At 32.5% G+C, this 21,468-nt stretch overlaps 1 protein-coding gene across 1 annotated transcript in view; it reads right to left on the bottom strand.

Annotated features, from left to right (window-relative positions):
- Positions 1 to 3,260: 3,260 nt before the first annotated feature.
- hth (homothorax) overlaps positions 3,261 to 21,468 on the bottom strand; it is a 34,474-nt gene continuing 16,266 nt past the window's right edge. The window contains exons 4-6 of the mRNA XM_035080425.1: positions 19,143 to 19,193; positions 11,579 to 11,629; positions 3,261 to 7,977 (exon numbers count right to left, since the gene is read on the bottom strand). Coding sequence (XP_034936316.1) covers positions 7,444 to 7,977; positions 11,579 to 11,629; positions 19,143 to 19,193 — 636 coding nt within the window. The 3' untranslated portion in view covers positions 3,261 to 7,443. The remainder of the gene's footprint in view (positions 7,978 to 11,578; positions 11,630 to 19,142; positions 19,194 to 21,468) is intronic.

Raw genomic sequence — 21,468 nt, 5'->3', positions numbered from 1 at the left:
TCATCATATAACTAAAATGTGTTGAATAACTTTGGAGATTGACGTAATAAAAGTAAATGCTAATTGTTTATGTAATATGTAAATAAAAATTCACCGTCAAAATGAAATAAGAAATTTTGTATGTAATAGTTTTGTATTAAATAGTTTCATATATAATTTTTGTTGTATAATTGTTTCTTATGAAATAAATCTTGAAAACAATTAAATATTCAAATGATTTTTTGTAAATAATGAAACAGAAGTTCAATTAATTAAATATTTGAAAATAAAAAAAACTGGAATGCGTCATGTTGAAATCGCCTCTCTCATTGTAATATACACCTAAGTACACCTTACGTTGCATCGGTTAAATGTATACAATCGTTGGTGCGCGAGACACATCGTACATTGGCGGCATTAAATACACAAATGGGCGGTCTTACACTAAAGAATATCGCTTCCTCCAATTGGTTGAGGAGGTCGTTACACTTATCGCATTACTTAGTAAATTGTATATGTAAGGCAATAGGTGCCGTTGTGAGTCAACGTCAAAATGACGAGAAAGAGTAAGGGGTGACGAACGATATATACATTAGTCGCCTATGCATATACAATATAGATAGATGTGGGAAAAGTTATTTCTACAAGAGTGTGCTTGCTTGATTATCGCTTCTAACTCGAGGTATAAAAATAAAGAAAATATATAAATTCAACTAAAATAACATGATGAAGTATTCAAAGTACTTTTATTTCATGAATAAATTATTTCAGCTTGCCAACACAATAGTCCATTTTTTATTTATCGAATTGGAATAAGTGAAAATGAAACTTCTAATATAAAATAAATGTCTTTGAAATGAATAAGAAAAGTGTTAAATGAATCTTATGGAGCCACACCCGAGTTATTAGTATCATGTATAACATGCTGTTGATGTCTACAAGCTATCCATGTTAAGAGATAATTTATTATTCTGTCAGTATGTCGCTCACAATAACTGCTTTTTTGATTTTGTGACACACCGATAATCGCCCGTCCGATCTCGACCAATCATCGTTAGCATAAGTAACGCAAGAATGGTAATCTCTGATATGAATGAAAAGCTATATTAAGTGAGAAGTGTTTACGAGTTTACCTTCAATCGTCAAATGTCACTTGTATAGAGAATGCGTTTCAAATATTGAATGTAACTTTTAATTTATGTAGATGCTGGACACAACGAATGTATAAAATATAATTGAATTACTTTTTGGAGTATACATAATCTTCATCAATACCAAACATACTATCTACTAATGTAGTTTCGATATGACAAGTTTGACATAATGAACTATCAAGAAAAATATAATTAATAATTATTTTGAACAGTTGGAGAGAAATAATTCACATATCTTGATAATAATATTTGTGTAAGATAAGAAAAATAACTATTAATGTTAACCTGGTGTTATCTTTGATTTTTAATAGTCACATGAAAACTACTTTTTTATATAGTTTATTAATTGATGATTAATAGCTCCAAAACTATTAAAATGTTTTTCAAATCTGCCCATGTAAATTTCAAATAAATTTATGGTGCAAATAGTAAATATCGATTAAAGTTATAAGAAGTAATCGATGTTCATGGGCAAAAGAATTTTTAAAAAAATAATTTATTAAATATGTATCTAAATTCTTAGATTCTTTTAGAAATTTAAAATTTACATACTATACTAAATTCTATTGACTTTTTATTCTTATGAGAACTATTTTTTAGATTGAATAAATTGAAATATTTTTTTCCGTTTTATCTTTACTATGATATAATCAATCTTAATTTTTTTTATTTATAACTTCGAATAATAAATGAAAAGAATTTCCTCGTATAATTTAGGTCTATTTTCGCTTTTTTTGTTAAAAAAAACATTCATCAATAAATTTAACTATGAATGTACTTCAATATTTTAAATGCGATAAATATTACAAAGTTGTATTAATATAATCATTTTTTTATCTTATTGATAACTTTGTATTTGATTTTATCGTTTTTTCTTCTGTTATTTTTTTATTTTCAATATCTAGAACATTCTGTTAATTAATTGTATCATTTATTTTCGTTGTTTGATCTGTAGTTTTTCTTCGAATTTATATTTTCGTTCATTATTTATTATTACGGTATACATATTCTATTATATTGAGTTCAATTTTTTATCAATCATTTTATCAACAAAGAGAAACATTCTCATAAGTATTTCAAAGAGTATTTGTGAAATTAAATAACAACAATGCTTACTTAAATAAAATTAATTTATATTTTTATCGAATAGTTTGAAGTATTTAAAATCTAATTACTAATTTTAACAAAGTATTTAAGTACGGTATGTTAAATAATTTTACTCAGAAACTTAACAAATCTGCTTCATACATATGTTAGTTTATTTGAAAAAAAATAATGTTAACAAAAGCTTGTATGCATTATTTGTAGTCACTTAAAATGGTTATAAGAGATTTAGTTTTACTATTTCAGTAGCAAAATAAATTCAAAAAGGGAAAGTTTATAAGTGGGAAATAATCTCAAAACAATTTCGGAGGGGCATAAAGACTTAAAAGACTCCATAACTGGGGGAGGAAGATGTTAAAGAGAGCTTCGTGCGAGAACCGCTGAGAAAAGTGGCCCCGTTACAAGTTTTACTGCAGTTTTGCGGCTTGAAACTGCGAGCGCGTAACGGGCAGCAATTGAATTTAAATATTCAATTATGCGATGTGTAAATGAAATAGAAGTCCTATGCAAATGGCTACACGCTAAGGGTTGTTGCAAATTTAAAGGGTTAAATATTTATTAGACGAGGGTAAACCGAGATTTATGGGCAGACCTTGGCTGCTTTCTCGATGTGCCACACTACTGCCACTGTACTGTGACGTTCGGAGCAAACAGTGAATAGAAAAGAGTATACCTTCAGGAAATCGCATTTTAAACCATATACGAAGAGATGCCGATTCAGAAGCGGAAGGAAGACCTCGCGAACGGCTGCTGGATTGCAATTTCTAGTCGCACGCAAGGGATGATACGAATCCCTGTCGAATTGGGAGTATCACAATTCCCCTGGCGAGTCGATTTATTTCCTCTATTCGAATTTTTGTTTTTTTTTTTCAACCTCGAATCACACAAAAAAAAATCATAACAATCGTCACAAAAAATTGCCAATAAAATAAATATTTTAAAACTTAATAACTAAAATCATTAATAGGATTAAGGATGTTTCATTAAGAGTGCGGTCGATTGTTAAAAATAAAAGTCACATAATTTTTTTAACTCAACAGGGCTAACATTTATTTATATAATAATGAAAATACGTTGATTGAGACAATAGTTTGAACAGTATTATTATCGGTAATATATTATCACTATAATGCTAATCGTATACAATGTGCGAGTGAGTTTGTTTTTAAATCATTCTTATTTTTTTGTCTTATTATATTACGAATAAATTTCAAAGTGTACACAGCACACATACATTTACAATTATCTCTCATTCTTCATTATTCAATATTCATTTGTCACTCTCTCTCTTTGTTGTTTCAAAAGATATACTTGTATTCACGTTTGCAATTCTGATATATATATATATATTATATATATATATAATTTTTCACATCCAATTATATCAGTATATTCATTGTTATTTACTATTAATTATTTATTATAATCTCTCTTTCAATCGCGTATATATATATATATATATATGAGTCATTGCGATATTTTCACCGCATTTATGTTAATTATCAATATCAATATTATTATTATTATTAATAGTAAACATTAACAAATTACAGAAACAATACGAACAAAAAAAAACGTAACTATACGACATCAACAAATGCTCATTAATTCCCGCACATAACTGGTCAGGCTTGAGTTAATTATTCGATGAATTTTCAAAAGAAATTGATAGATTTCTCTTTGAAAATTCATTTAGAATAAAAACTATATCACGGATACTTTGACTGATACAATGTCGTAGCACTTGTACCTTGTCGTCATCAATTTTTACAGTTCTCAATCATTTAGCTATAAATCTCTGGTAATATACAGAGATCGTCTCTAAGCTAATTTATAAATGCATTTAAGTTTATGATGACGATCATGATGTAGGTGGAAAGAGTACGACAATGTGCAAGACAAAAGTGAGCGAATATTTTTATATTCAATTAAACAAAAAAAGAAAACATTTGCATTTCCTATCTAGAATGTAGTAGCATTCATGACTATCATCCTCTTCATAATACATGTCGTAGTCCTTTTTTCAACTGCTTTTTCTCTCTCGTCTGGCATATATCTTCATATCTAATTAATTAAGTACACAGTCTTGGCGCGCACGCCCACTGCAACCTATGGCACTAAGTATTCACGTTTTTAGTTTTGTGTCGCTGCGGGCTCATTTTCATTCATATAAATCTTTTGTTTCTACGTATTTCATGCAGTATTCACTCATTCGTTTTACATGTCAAATGATGAATGTTGATAATTTAGACAAAAATTTTCAAAAGACTGTAAATTTTTAATAATTTATTTATTATTTTTTATGCCAAATATATTTAAATAAATGAACATGTATTGTGTATGCCTAGACATTATTAAAACTTTTTTTTTCTATTATGTTTATTTAAATTTAAACGTTTTGCAATGTAATAAAAATAATTTTTCAACAAAAAAATTATTTGAGCTCAGATATTTAGTCTTAGATGTCATTAACAGTTATTGTTTTGATTAAAAGTTACGTTACATTTTTTAGAGAGGTATATTATAAGTTACTTTACAAAGTAGAATATTGCAAACGCTCAAAAAAATTTTTCTGTAAGAATTATTTTTAATAAATATTATCAGGAATTTCTTCTTTCATTGTTTAACTTTTGAATTATTGTTACAATACCTTCGCAAATCACTGCCATATATCTGTAATTTTGATTGTTTTGGTAGAATATAATTAATTGATTAAAACAAGAAAACAAAAAACCGAGATAAATCTCGGCCCTAGGCTCGGCACTCGTAACTAGGGTTCCAGCCAACAGGGCCACAAGATTCACCTCCCAACACCGTACTTGATCCAACCATCGACTCGTAGAACTTGCAGGGGATTCGTTGCGTGTCGAATTTGATAATAAAAGTACTTTTTGAGTAACTACTCCCTTGTTTTTTTTTGTTTTTTAGATAAATAAATTTATTTTCGACACATAAACGAAGCCCCATTTCTCTGCTGCTCCATATGATGCCCTACCCTGGCCAATGCACCCTGCACCCCATGTGTTTTTTTTTCTCCTTATTTTTGTGAAATATATGTTTATGTAGATCAAATGCATGCGCTTGTAGGTCTACAATACGTACTCGAATTCACTTTATTATTTGTAGAATTCGAATACACATGTAAAAAAATGTATATAGGAATAACTTCGTAAACCTTTGACTGATTTGACTTTGTAAAAATAAAAAAAAAAATGTTCATGTGATGTAATTACTGTATTGAATGTATGTAAAGTGTATGTCATTTTTCTTAATAATTTTGTGAGATGTTCAACATAATTGAATATTGAAAATAGTACCACATGTTATGAAATTGAATAAACGAACGCATTTTCGAGGGTGCAGGTTTTTTTTTTCTTTTAAATGTTTTATTTTTTCTATAGTTTTATTTTGAACCACAGACGGGGCACCACAGTAATGCAGCATCACACAATAAATATTTGTTTCTGCATATATTCTACAAGTCAAAAGGGACTCAAGTACGGGGGCTGGGGGGTGGACCTCGCGTGCCCTGCCGGCCAGGACGTTTGTACCTCACACAACTCCCTAGTTACGAGTACCGAGACCTAGTCAATTGAAATTAATCGATTCGCATTTTATTGGGACGCACTTTTTATTCTTCTTCTATAATTTCGATTCGTTGACGATTATTATTAATCACGTGTTACGGAGTCTTTCGCTACATATGTATATTTATTAAATTCGATACATATTGATTCATATTCTTATTAATAATCAATAATAATAATAATAATAATAATAATAATAATAATAATAATAATAATAATAAATTTATAAATCAATTTATTTACAAAAGAAACATATTAACAAAATTCGCAAAAATTGTTTCTTTCATTAAATGACTTGTTATTAATATAAAATCATTTTGATTATTCTCGATTTTGACTTTAGTCACTCACACATGATTATCAAGTAATTTTCATTATCATATACACATTATTCACAATCATTTATAACATTGAACAAACAATCGCGACAATTATCCGCACCCTTAATGCACAAGACGATTGGTAACGCTAATCACTTAATAATTTAAAAATTATTCTACATTTTTCCGACAATTGATTTATTTATAAGTAGCCATTAATTATCTCTCACTCTTTTATTTATATTAATTATTAAACTTTGTTATTTAATTAAACCTGAATTTTATTTAAAAATAGACACAAATTTCTTTGTGACGAGATCTTAAGCCTATTACGTATATCCTGATCACGATTAAGTAAAAAGCTGTTCGTCGTAATTTATTAGAAAATTAATACCAGTTAAATTTCCACAGAAATTCGACGATTACAGCAATTCGTATTTATAAAAGCGTCTCTTGTTGAGCTGAATGTCAGCGTTGCAATTAAAATACTTCGACTACAACATATGTACCGTGTGTACATTGCAACGGAATGCAATTTAATGTCTATCTTCATGTCTCTAGGTATAGAATCATTTGTATTTTATTTTTTTCAATCGACTCGCCACCCTTTCGACTATGTATTATTTGATTCCCGTTATTATCTGTATATCAATAAAAAGTAGATAAACCGACTCGCAAATGTCATTAATCGGGTAATAAAAATTATATAAAATAATAATCATTGAAATAGAATAAAAAAATTAATATTTTCATAAAAACAAAAAAATATATTTAAAAAATATGAATTACTGAGATAATTATTTTGATACTCGATTAATTAGAAATGATACTCCCATGAAAGAGACTCGACTCTCCCGTGACATCTAAACCTAAATAACAACCCCGCCGACGCTTTTTCCTCCTAGACCTCCTGTTGACAGCGCACGACCTACCGCCCCATGCCGATAATCATTGAAAATATCCATTAAGAATTGAGCGCTAGTAATGATTAGAGTAGTATGTCAAGTATAATAAAGAGTATGAGGATTAAAGCGCAAAAAGTCTACGGTAAGGAAATATGATGCAAATAGCAGAGAGCACAAAGACTACTGGAAGTCAATCGTACGCATAATAATGGAATGAGGAGTAGGAATTAGTGAAAGATGCTGCATAAAAGAAACAATGAGAGACGATGATAAGAGAGTAGATAACAATAAATGATGAAGTGATGAAAGAGTTGTATTTATATTTAAGAGTGAGGGATGAAAGCACAAATTTGGAGAAAGTACAATCCGCGAGATGTCAACTAGACTTGATCTATTACGAGCACGGATAAACGGCTGAACTGATGCTGTGGTAGGCGGCGAGGGCGGCGTGCGCGTGCGCGTGAGCTGGGGGCGCAGAGGCGGCGTGCGGCGAGGTGGCCATCGCGGAGGCCGCCGCGGCTGCCATCATCATCTGTTGGTGCGTACGCTTTAGGGAGTTGGGAGTTGTGGCGGCGCTACTGGGGGTAGTGTTCGACTGCGGCGGGTGATTTTGGCTTTGGTTTTGGCTCAGTTGCAAGGGGGTGGTACTGCCGATGGCATGGTGATGGTGGTTGTGATGGTGGTGGGGGGTAATCGCGTCGTGCGGATAGTAAGACGTTGACGATGGTGAGGTACTCACGACGTCTGGCGTGCTGGCTCCGTCCGTGTGGCTGGTACTATCTGCTGTGCTTCGTGGTCCACCATCTAAACCATTCCCAAGTTCTGGTGGTTTCGAGCTTTCCCGATCATCGATTACTAGGTCGATTGGCATCTTGCCCTTCAGACAGCTGATGTATCGATGGCAGAAGTTATCGCACAGCTCATGCACCTGCAACCATTAAACACACCCATCAATATTACCATTTACGTATAGATTTTATTTATTACAAGCTAACATCCAGTCAATTCCATTAATACATTCGTCTGAAATTAGAATTTATCACCATTAAAATACATAATAACATAATCTAAATTTAAAATGAAAATTAAAGACTGTTCAATTTTCTCATTATACATCATGATTTATTCTAATTAACTAAGTAATGCACCAAAACTTGCCTGAAAATTATGAAAACATGTAAATATTTTCATATTGATGAGCAATATTGGTGCACATTTTATATTTTTAACCAAGAGAGAGATTCTTGTATACGACGGTCGTATACAAATCGCATCCCGAGGCCGCAGAAAAGCGGTTAAACCGAGAGAACCGCAGAAAAGAGAGAAGGCCTGACCGGTGTCCAGCCGACCATAATGTTATGTATGCAAATGAGCCCTGACAGACCTATAGAATACCCCGACTTCTCGTCTCTTCGACCCGCCTTCTCTCCCTCATGTTGAGAACCAACGAGCGGCTCCATTGGGGCTTAGAAAAAATGTATTATATAAGCAAAAAATAAAAATAAAAAAATGTAAAAAATCATTATCTTGTTATATGTAAATTGGCCCAAGACTACGGCGCATTATGATGCCGTTCTGCGCTCTCCATGCGTCTCTCTGCACTCATCGATTATTGTATGCAACTATACCTTGCTATTCTCATACCTATGCATCCATTAGACCTTAACCACACTATTATATGTATTACCTATACTACGTATGGTCAATTACGATGCCATTCTTATCAGAAAAATATTTAAATGTAATAGAAGAGGTCAGCCATCTTGTCTAAAGCAACATAAGTTACCAATGAAATACCATTTTTCTGAACTGTGGCCTAGAACAATGTGTGCATTTATCATGTGTGCGTTCATATGTGTATAAATTTTATCTCCAACAACAGACTTTTACATCTAGAACTACAGATTATTTCATTTGGAATTAATTAACGTCTATTATTACTAAATCATTATCTATTATTTCAAAGTTTCTTTGATCTTTCAGCAAGGACAAAAAGCTTTCTTCAGATCAGGTAACATGTCTCAAAATGACTCGGCTAAAAGACCTTAACACAAGGGAGACTGAGTTGGGCACTAAAGAAAGAGAAAAGCAAGTCTTGAAGGACACTAACTATATAATATGTTGAACTGGTTAGAATTCGATCCACCATCAGACTTTAAGTGGTAAAATTTGTGCTGATAAAAATCCTGATTAGTAATAAATATTGATTGAACTAGGAGATTTGATATACTGTGTGCATCAGCTTTTTTTTTATTGAATACTTCAAATTTTAGATCTAATACTTGGTAGCTTCTCTTCCTTCTCATCTTCGTATGACTTGTTGTTATTCTATATGTAGTATGATGATCTCGACCTCATGATACATGATCCGGATCTGCCATGCACTGTTGCCTTCCAAGCAAACATACTTATTGGTTCCTGACGATAATCAAGGCATATAGATCAAAGCAACAACAAAATTCATTTAATGAAACAAAGTCAATTAAAAGAAAATTTAAAATCACTTTAAAAAATAATTACCTAGTTAATAAACAAAGACCAATTGAATCAATGTCATAACAAGTAAAATAAATCTTTTTAAAGATAAAAGTCCTAGAATTTCTATGACTTGCTGTACTGCACAAATTTATTCATTTTATTTTCCAGCAGATTGACTTGCCTTAACGCATGCATTTGAACTATAAACCGCAAAATTGCAGACGAGACTCAGTGACGAGAACCGGTTTGTTTGCATCGCGGAACTGACCGAGAGAAGGAAGTGAAGTAAAATCTTTCTAACATCTCTGTCTTTTCCCTTCAGACTAGTGGCTTTCTCTTGAGTTTTAAGAGACATAGCTGAAAAGACACGTTATTATGTGGCTACGCTAGGAATTGAAATGGTCTTATACTTGAGGTAAGTGACGAGGCGTATGTATAGGGCGGTCACAGCCCAGCCCAAAGTCAGTTTTGCATGGTCTAGAGACTTTAAAGTCAAGCAACCGCTATCCAACGACGTCGCTGAAGCGCGTCGACGTGGCGCTCCCCTTGTACCATCCAAATGTAATTATGCTAATCCACTATTGGTTCGAGAAAAAATGTTAAACGCAAACAGGGAGACCAACACCACAGGCTATCATCGGATTGGTCCTCCTTCAATGGTATTTATGGAATCCTTTGGATCACGCGTCTTCGCATTCTCTGGTATCATGCTCCTTTTTCATGCTGGAATACTTGAATTTTTATTACATTGCCTTGCATATTTGCTAAATTATTCTCTACCAATGCTTTGATTTGATTAAAAATATATTTGCATATCATGATAAATTGTATTCAACTCAATATTTAAAATAGAAATCGTGGGAAAGTTTTTCATGAAGTGAAACTTCAAATATATATATACAAAGTGAATTGGTGATTATTTGATTGACTGTAGATCGTTGAAGTTTCATTTTATTCTCTAGCTCACGAAATACACTATTTAACTTTTATAGCCACAGCCCACATGCTCTAGTCAATGGTCCTTAGATCGATCAAGGAGATTTTTAAGAAGTGAATTTAGCCGGAGGTAACAGTTTATAACATAATCACCATGAATGAGGAAAATTGGTATGAAATTGCCAGATAAACCGGGCTGACCAGTAGCTTGTTTCTCTTCTCATTGGCTTGGTCTTATCCCCTTAGTATTCGCCGAACGTGGTACTTGCCATTTTGATGGAAATACGATGAATGTCTGCTATTTTGTATGATAAAATATAACCATAAAAGAGAATGATTCTTTATAATATGATCATGTGTTAAAATATCATAGTAAGAAACTCTGTGTAAACTAAAATGTTTTTTCCAACTTGCTTATCAATCATCGTCTTTAATTCGTCGTATTTTCATCACGTTTGTCATGTTCATAAGAATTTCTAATTTACAAAATTAAACTTTTTATTATAGTTAACTGAGCTGACTAGAAATGTCATCGATTTATATATACAAGACGCCGCTTGGATAAAGAAAGCCTGAGTTGTGCTCCAATCCGAATTGCTGGAATGAGGTAATTTCCGTTCTTCTTACCGCCCATTGGACAGCTAAATCACTCCACTTAAAATGAAAGACTTGGATAGCTCAAGGAGATCACTTTAACTACGCGAGCTTTCACTGCTATTACGGAAAATTGCTTCTACTAGTTTCTTATGAGTTCATGACAGATGTGCTACTCCTAGTTGCAATAAAATGCGCGGGCGAGGCCTAAATTGATACAACCAAGCCAATGACACATTGGAATATGCCCCTAGGCTGTTATAATAGTTGAAAATTGAACAATCTCCTTTAATTCCATAATTGGATAATTGAAACAATGAATAAACTTTTTTAAACAAAATAACAAATGACACTCATTAAAATAAATCGATCCTATTGAAAAGAAATAATAAATAAAAATATTTTGAAAAATAATATTGATTTTTTGAACTGTCTAAAAAATGTCCTCTTAGAAGTAACAGATAATGAATTAATGATTTAATTAAGTTTATTGTTAGAAAAAACTGGAATAATTTACTCACCTTTTCAAGCTCGAGGAGATGAAACCGGAGGACCTGAATCGCTTGAACCATCTGAAAAAAATAGAAAAACAATTAATAAGAATGAGTTGAACGCAAGGACAACGATAATGGGTCTAATAAAGAAATAAATAAAAAGTAAAAAAATTTATATAAAGCAGACATGATTTAAGTACAAGCTGCTGCATCAGCAGAGTCAACGCTTATTTTTTCCTCTATTCTACTTTCTCTCTCTCTCTGTCTTTATACACTCAATTCTTTCTCTTTCTTATTAAGAAACCTCAATGTAGTTTTTTATCCTGGTAAATATGACGCTCCTGCGCCGATTTATTTCTTTTCGCGGCGTTAATTGACTTCGCATCCGCGCCGGAAAGAACGAGCGGAATTCTCGATACGGTTCCATGACTTGGACTCTTCTTCCAAACGGAACAAAGACACCGCACATATAAGAAGAGAACTATTATACTCTTCTCTCTCAAGAACGCATTGCGTACCGCCAAGAAATAACTCGCATAATTTTGCTACTCCCCGTGACGTTTAATGCGCCATGGCAGAAGTTAAGATTCGCCCTTTATATGACCGGTCTTTATTCTCATTCCTCCAACTATCCTTTTGCATTCTATATTCTACCTTATCCTCTATTTTGTCGCTACTGCCTTAGCAACCGATATAACCATTCAATTAAATAGCATAGTTATCTTAATTGTTAATTAACAACATGCACCTATATATATTTATGTCATTATCCTTTATTTTAATTTCAATGATAAGCAAAGAGTCTACTGAATATTATCCATTTCTTGATGGCACACTAGTAGTACAGCGTACCTTCTTCAACATTATACAACGCTAAAGATCTATTATCTTGATGCTACTATCGTCTCTATTACCTAATTTAAAACAACTCACTTATACCACCCGCGATGAAACTTTACATCAAATTCCTTTCTACTTATTACCCGCTGCAAGTTTCGTGCATTCTACTCAACGTGTCGATTTTTAACGAATCGGAAAGATGATGTAGGCATTATAAGGAATAAAACAGAGACTCTTCTTATGCGCCAGCGCGAAATAAAGCTGCTGAGGCGCGAATCAGAGCATTTGCTCAAAAGATTTGACGCATCGAGTTCATCATCTACACAGCAATACAATGTCTTCTCTGTACTGCACTTGGAGGCGGTATTATTATACGTACACTCTTTAGATGAATCTGTGTATATAATTGTATTTAAATAAATGAAATACACGGAAGGCGCCAGGGCGTGATTTGCTTTCTCGAGAAGATTTTGCTTCAATCGCTCATCATGTGATATTAATTAACCAAAGATGTGAAATGAAAAAAAGCAGCATCTGATGGTGTTATTTATAGGAGCTGCAGACGAGGAGAATTATTTTTATAAGCAAAAGAATGTGTCATTATATATATATATATATATATATATATATATATATATATATATAGTGATCTTATATGTATTTTTTGCTTCAATAAACGGAATAATAAAAATGTGAAACGATAATAATACAAGTAGTGTTTAATGACATTTTATCAAGACTATTGTCACATTACATGAGAATTTTATTGTTAATTACTATAGCAGTTGTACTTTATCACAATTAATGAGCTATGGAATACCATCTTACTGTCACTTTTTTACAATTTTAACACTTGAATGTCACCTGATCGACATTAGATAAGTTTAGACCAGTAGATGTGAACATTTATATTGAATGTGTGTTGACTATGTTGGTGGATCGAGAACGTTGTCAGTACGATTTCCAGCAACTCGAGAATCTATACGACATCGTAAATCTCCCTGTGAAGCCTTGTGGATCGATAGGAACGTTTAACACTAATAGATGATACTTTTACGAGTGTAGGATGCAGTTAAACTAGTCAGTCTAGAGGTGAAGAGAAAAAGAGCTTGACGATGTCAAGAAAGGAATAAGAGAGGCAAAGAAAAAATACTATGAAATACGTTATTGATGCAGCTGATGGGTATATTTGAGAGAAGAAAAAACTACTCAAATCCATTGACGATGGAATCCAATTTGCCAATCTCACAATGTTGACAGTCGCAAATTATTATCATTTCTTTTTCTCTTAAGCTTTCTCGGTACATAATGGCACGAGACTTGATCAGTAATATAATCATTAACGAGCTTTCTCAATGTCGATTGAGTTTTAAATATTAGGCTATAAATTTACACATCGCGTGTCTTCCAATATAAACGTGGTGTGTTAATTTTTATTTTAATGCCAATGACGATTTCTCACCCTCTACTCTGTATTTATTAGCTCGAAGGCTTTCGTATACAGTAAATGAAGATACAACAAAGAGAAATAAAAGAGAAACGATCAAAAGTTTATGTGTCTCAGACAGTTATTATACGATCGGTTAGAAAGGTCGTTCGTATAACCGTGCGATAGAAGCGTTGCTTAATGAATGGACGTTAATTGTATCAATTATCAATGAGGAAGAAACATTGGTGCGAATCACCACAACTACTATTCTGCTCTTATCGATGCTCAGTGATTTACGACTCATTTTACTCTTTCTCCTTTATTTATTTATTCTTCTATCTTTTATTATTCAGTGAATACAATTATCTTTTTCTTTCATTGAGAATAATGAAAGAAAGTATTTACTCAACTCTTAATTAAATTAAAATTATAATATAATATTAAATAATAAAAAAAAAGGTTGAAATTTATGAAAAAAAAACAATTTTTGAAAAATAAACCTATTTTTCTTTTTAATAGAATGACAATAGAAAAAATATTTTAATAAAAAGTTTATTATTTTTCATGAGATCAATTCTTGACTTACGACGATTTTCAGCTTTTAAAAAAATAAATATTCACAAACATGTGCCAATAATGCAGGTACCGGCATATAAATGATGATCTCTTCATTCGTAAACCAGAAATTAAGGAGCAACAGTATATAGATTCTGCAGATAAAAGAAGAAGAGAAAGCCACATGAGGTCATTTGTACGGGCCATCAAACGTTAGCTTTGTAGGCTTAATAACTAGAGATTTATAGTCGTGAGGAGTCGCTGAAAAGGCATTGCACAACGACAGAACTAGATGCATCTTTTAAACAGTAAAACGAATAAAAGAATGGCAAGAAAAAACGGAACATTAATATATATGTTGCGCCTATTACATAGGAGTCAAGAGGGGAAAAAATGAGTAAAAAATAGCAGACACTAGAGAATATATAACTGAGTGTGGTCGAACGGTAACACGTGCGTGCGTGTACGAGACTTTACTGCACCTGCATTTTTGTGAATATTTTCGGCGACATTAACGTCTTAACGAGCGCCATAACAAGCCCAAAAGGAGGAGTCTTCATGCAAGTCGTTGGTTCTATATCTTTCTTCCTTCCTCTTCAGTTGTCTTGTAGTTCTTTTACCTCACGCTGTTGCACTCCGACACAACTGAAGGGACATAAACCGAAGAAGACTCCCATATAAGAGTCACTTAAATGCGCTTAGTAGAAACGAGTACTAAAAGCGTCTTAGTTGGAAATTATACCCGAGGTGAGGACCACCCTTCCTGCACTAACTCCTAGGGGACTCATTGATTTCTCTCTCGTTCTTTCTGCAATGATGCCAAAAAGGAAAAACAAACAAGTCCAGCAGTAGCAGCAGTCAGACGTCTCTCAGCTTGACGACGAGACGTTAATTTTTGCGCCGAGACGAATCGCATACAGCTTTTTTCCTGGGCGAGATGCGACCGAAGGACGAATCCTGGCGCAAGGACCACCCGAGTTGAGTTTGACGTTCAACATATATACTCTCTTTTATCGATCCCTTTTTTGACATTGAAACCATCTGGAGACACTTCATGATGAGCGATTGTGTTACTAGATGGATCAATATCCCGATCATTCATCCTCCTCCTCATGAATATATATCCTTGAATATAAGGATGAAGTTTCATCTCTTGCCTTTGATCAATTATACTTGTTCTTTTTTTACCCTACAATGTATCCTATATCCTACGGAAGCTTTTATTACTGACAAATCATTCAAACAAAGCTATTTTTTGAATTTAATATTTCCATTATTAATAACTGATTGAAATTTTAAATGATTTCATCCTGAAATGAATTCATTATAAAAATACATCAATTTTTATTGGCTAAACAACAAGATCAATATCCTGATTATTGACAAAGAATGTATCCTTGGGAATAAGGATAAAATTTCATCTGTTCTTTTCATCAATTACGCTTTTTTACTTAACATTTAGACGTTTATCTCGAAGCGAGGGTTAAAATAAGAATGAAAGAATTGGAGCTGAAGAAACAAAAGTAAAAGTATTCAATGAAGAGACGTCAACAGATTTATGAGACAGTCAGAGGTCAATTATTGAAATTGATATGTCCCTAGAATTTAATGAGAAGCATCTGAAGATGTTTTGGACGGACATGATAACAAATTCCAAACCTGGCAGCTCTTTAAACAACAAGAAACATGAAGAAGTAATGCTGCTTCTCCTGCAATTATTTTTCAAGCTTAAGACCGACAATTAGCATCTCATTGGCTCATTTCTCGCGTATGCTAATAGGAATCTTATTTGAGCGTGCGTGCCTAACCCTTTCGTCTGCTTTACTCGTTTTCTTTTTGACTTTTTTTCCAACATCTGTCCCTCTTTCTCTCTCCCTACTCGAACAACTCTTGTGCCTGTCGTTTTGCTCTTTTCTGGTTGCGACCGCGCGCTGACTTCCTTCGTTTCGTTTACGACGTCGCTGCACGGAGGTTAAAAAGACAAAGACAACGACAAAGGCGATTTCGAGATCAGGAAAGAGAAAGCAGAACAGAAAAGAGTCAGTAAAACTTGGTTTATACGCCCACCTCGAGTGTCGCTTCGAGTACCATCTTCTTGAGGCCACAGACCTGACTGCTACATACTACAAACCTTTCGCTGTTGCAACAGCAGTAACAGACGAGTAGAAACAATTTGAATAGTCTTCCAAGAATTATAGTAATGTTCAACGACTCATCTATATGACCTGTTCGTCACGCTCATGACACCATATAGGACTTGTAGTACGTCATTCGTAATTGATTAAAAAAAAAGTCTTGAAATCTGAACCAAACTTGTCTCTTCGTGAGTCTCCACATGATTCCAGCAATTCTACTGTTGTAATGCCACTTCTGAGGATAGTTGACAGACTCACAAGCAATCTACTTGCCTGCAGACTTTTCCATTCTATGAAATTATCAAGCAAAAAGTCTTCGATCAGAGCACCGCCACTTTACCTTTTGAAATGAAAGAAACAGTGTACGTACTGCACCGTAAGTGTCTTGAGACCAAAGGCCATATATTCCAACAAGAATAAAACAGAAGGTGGAGGATCTCACAAAAACTCCAAACGTGCAGCCTCTTAACGATAGAGAAACTCATTCGCAGATTGCAATTTGCCACAGAAGTAATGAACTTGAATATGTTGCATAGTTTGAGTAAAAAATTCAGAAAAACATGTTTGTAATATTAGTTATTTAAAAACAATTACCTTTAAGAGTATGTTAGATTCGAGGGGAAAAAATACATACAAGTATATGTACAAGTAGGTATTATAAGATACATATGAAGAAGCAGTTTAGTTTATCTTGATAACAAAAACTTCCAATGCTCTTCTACATTCCATTTGCGCACACAATTCGTGTCTTTACTGCCACGCGCGACTTCTTTTCATCATGTTGTCGTCAACAATACTCTCTTTACAATTTAGATGAAATCTGTTTTTCCTCAAACACGCCATCACCATGACTCAAATGTATAGCTAATTTACATCCAGTTTATTCGACGATTCCACAGAACTCATTTCCAATATTATATATTTTTAATTCGATGAGCAATTTGTTTGATATTAATAACAAAAATAAATAAATACATATATATTATTCAATTAAAATAAAAAATACTCTCAAGATTTGAATAAATGAAATCAATTACACGATAAATTAATAGAAGAAAACTAATAAATTAAAACCTAAAACGTGGAAAAATATATAAATGTAACTAATGATCAACACTAATTAAAAGTAAAAGAAAAAAAATATTATCTATTTTATATAAAATTTATTAATGCAGCGAATGATTAGGATAGTTTGGATGACATCCTATTAATATAAATAAAATACGATACAAATATATTATGCAAATATGAAGACAGATACTTGTGTAGCAAATCATGTATTTGATTCTCTTCTTGTCGACTTTTTTGTCACGCCTGGTATTTGTGTCCAGAATAACTGCTGACAGTTGTGACATATAGGAAAGATCAGCCGGTATAGGCGACAATTCCAAAGTCTTCATCGGTTCTTCAATCATCTTTGTCAGTGGAAACATGAAATATATATATCTTGATACTGCTTCTTGCATCCGGCAAAATTTTCATGATAAACGAGACTTGTCGCTTCGACGAAATTGTAATTCTCAAGGAAATCAAAAAGAATCTACCGTTCATGGATAAACTATTTAAGAAGCCCACTTCCCACGAGTTATCTTAGATCGCGGAACACTTGAGGGTTTTGAAATATTTCTTCCTTGCTTCGAAGGTCCTCAGTAAAAGAATAGCCGTCTTCGAGCCAAGAGTGTCGGTATTACGAGATACAAAAGACAGAGAGAGAAAGTTAAGAGTGAATGCAGTACTTTAATCTTAATGTGTTCGAGGCCACTCCTCTGAGCTTTAATTACCTTGCTCATTGTTCAAAGCAAGTTAATAAACCGAATTATTTTCTATTCAACAAAGAATAACCTCTACTAACTATAAGCCAATGAGATAAAGATAAAAATTAAATAAATATCTGTTACGTAAGAAAAAAAATTTTTCTGATAAAAAGTCATATTAAACCTCCACAATTTTTTTAAAATTTAAATTGTATAATTAAATTGATGCATGTAAATGAAAAAAAAATAAATTAATAGAGTGAAAAAGTTAATAACAATAATAATGTAAAATCTTATTATTATCCTCTACCAAAAAGTAAACAACCACGGATGTTGGTTATGTTCGACGGTATCTCCGTCATCGGTTTATTCAGGCGTTGATTGGTTGTTGAAACTAATGGCGCTAGAGACTTTTGATTTGAATTTTGTAAATATATTTTATGAGAATTTATTATAAAAACTAATATTAAATGATGAAAGAATGTATTTTCTTAAAAGTAAATCAATTTATGAAGAAAATAACGTGTATTTATTTCTATATTGCCATACAAGTATAATATAATTAATGTTCTTTTTATCACATAATATAATTTTTATCAATATGATTTTTATATAAATTTCATTATTTTGATTTGAAAATTTTCTTCAGTTTAACGATGAATTTTCAATTTTACAGTGAAATAAAACAATAGCTCGAATTTTGAATGCACTTTTCGCTACTAGTAATTAAAATAAGAGATTTAAAAATGGCTATATAGAATATTTTATGAGTACAGATTATATTTTTATTATGAAAATGATTATCTTGTTGGCTGAGAATAATAAATAATAGTTCAGTTGAATTGTAAAATAATAGAAATAAAAACAAAACCACTCACCAGCGAATCCACCTCCGGGTCTGCAATATAGTAAGGTTTCTCTTGTCTGATCTGAAACACATGTACAAAATCACATAAATACTTTAATAATTAGATCCACCGGTAATTACAGTATTAAGGGTAGGAACGATAATATCTCCAGAGTGCTTTAAGCGATTTCCCTCGCGTGCTTCTACTTAATTGGTACCCCTTTACTACACAATCCGTACGTGCACAGACAGATAGACATAGAAAAGCACGGATAGGCCTTCACGTAGACCGGAAATACACCGGAATACAATCAAGTTTGACTGGTATTAGTCAGGGTTATCGATGTCTTTTGTCTCTGATCATCATGAATATGATGTTTTGAAGTTCACTATGATCTTATTCGTCGTTTATTATCATCAAATATCTCTTTATGAAACATCAATGAAAAACTATTACTTTTCTATTGTCGGCATCAAGTGCTAGTCACATATGAATAACGGCGAATTGTACATGCGAGCTCCAAAGACAACGAAATCGATTGCGTATAACGAGATATCCATGAACAAATCTTGGGTATGTGCAACGCTGGTATTCATGAGATTGAATCCTGAATGGAACTTCCCTGGCGTATATATCGAGTGTATAGTAATGAAGGTGTCTCGTGTACAACCAGACAAAAATACTGTCAACTTGACCGTGAGACGAAGAAGAAAACAAGGAACGGAACGAAGAGAATCAAGAACTAAACAGAGATGAAAATAGTGGAACTAGTTCTTGCGCCTCCTCTTTCTGGTCACTGCTGTTTTTCGACGGTCCCAGAGCGGCCGCTAGCGCCGTGCAGGTAGACATCCCGATTACAAATTGTAAACAGCTCGATCTCCAATGCTGTACTTTCAACAAGACCTCGTTCTGCTGTTTGTTCGTCTTTAAAGCCACTTAAATATTATCCAATATGTTTAAAAACTATACCAACACCTACAACAGTGATTACACTCTCAAGAAATTTGATACGATTTGTTTACTTTCATAAATAAAAAAACTTTGTTTAGTTAGTTGATGTCTCAAAATTAAATATATTTATTTATCAACTACAATTTTATTTCTATTTGTTAAATGTGATGCAGAGATATTGGAACAGATTCATCTAAATGAAGGTCTAGACAGTAAAATTGACAAGGAAAATAAACACATCTGTCTGACTGAAGACATAACTCAATATAGCGGTAAAAATATTATTTGATAATATTTATAAAATGATCTTGGAGTTTCAGTTCAATGTCTGTACTGCAAGGTATAGTAGTAGAAAAGTGAAGGAATATCACAAATGTTTGAGCCTTGGTGTGTAAAAGATCTTGAAGATAGATATATAAAGCAGCTGCTGTATGGTTGAAGTCTGGTCTTTTCCTTGACAATCCTGCACCCTTTAACTGCAAACCAGACAACAGGACTGGTCAAAAGCAATGAAAAGTATGAAAAAAATAGCCATGTTTAAGAGAAAAAAACTAAGGGAAGTAAATATTCCAAGTATCATAATGTTTTATACAACGCTTTGCTGCATATAAATTTTACAACATCCCTGAATTGGAAAATTTTTTCTTGTCGCTCAATAGATGACTTTCTCCTTGGAATGTCTAAGAATAGATTTTCAGAGGTAGAAAACAAACAGTTTTTAAAACATTTAAACTTGAGGTCATGATGGTTGACACTAATTCCTGAAAACCCATGAGTTGACTTTATTTAAAAGTACAAAAGATTCAGTCTTTTCACTTTTGACGACTAAAGTTAATCTCTAAAGAACTCAACTTTTTTTAAAAAATATTTTTACCCATAAAATAAACAATTAATAATAAAAAAAATATAGACTTTCTTGTAATTGATAGCAATAAACGTTTATTGTAATTGAAAAAAAATCCTTTATATTTCTGATTTTTAAGAGCAGCCTATTCTAAATATTTGTGTCAATAAGACAAGAAAATTGTAGGCTTTTAATGATAAAATAAGCGATTAGTAATTATTAATAATAATCCTGGAGTCACGCTACATTATTTTAGAACCAACTATAAACTTTGACAAATGATAGAATAATAAAGTTTTCAAGCTTTAAGGATTGCATAAATCTTTTAAATAATTCTGTCTCCAGTAATAACTTATTATACATTTATTGAAAATTTTTATTCAAAAAAAAGAGTATCAATAAATGTAAAGTAATGTATGTACTTAAATACTATCATAAAAAATGATACTTGATAAATTTGTGATTATTTCTCCACATTCAATAAAATTGCATTTTTTTCAGACTATCGTTGAATTTAATCAGAACACATAAAATGAATTTAAATAATTTTACAATATTTTT

Source organism: Chelonus insularis, unplaced genomic scaffold (genome assembly GCF_013357705.1).
Source record: "Chelonus insularis isolate UGA/USDA-ARS -01 unplaced genomic scaffold, ASM1335770v1 contig_280_pilon, whole genome shotgun sequence".
NCBI lineage: Eukaryota > Metazoa > Arthropoda > Insecta > Hymenoptera > Braconidae > Chelonus > Chelonus insularis.
The sequence above is the reverse complement of the archived record's forward strand: the minus strand, read 5'-3'. Positions and strand labels throughout refer to the sequence as shown.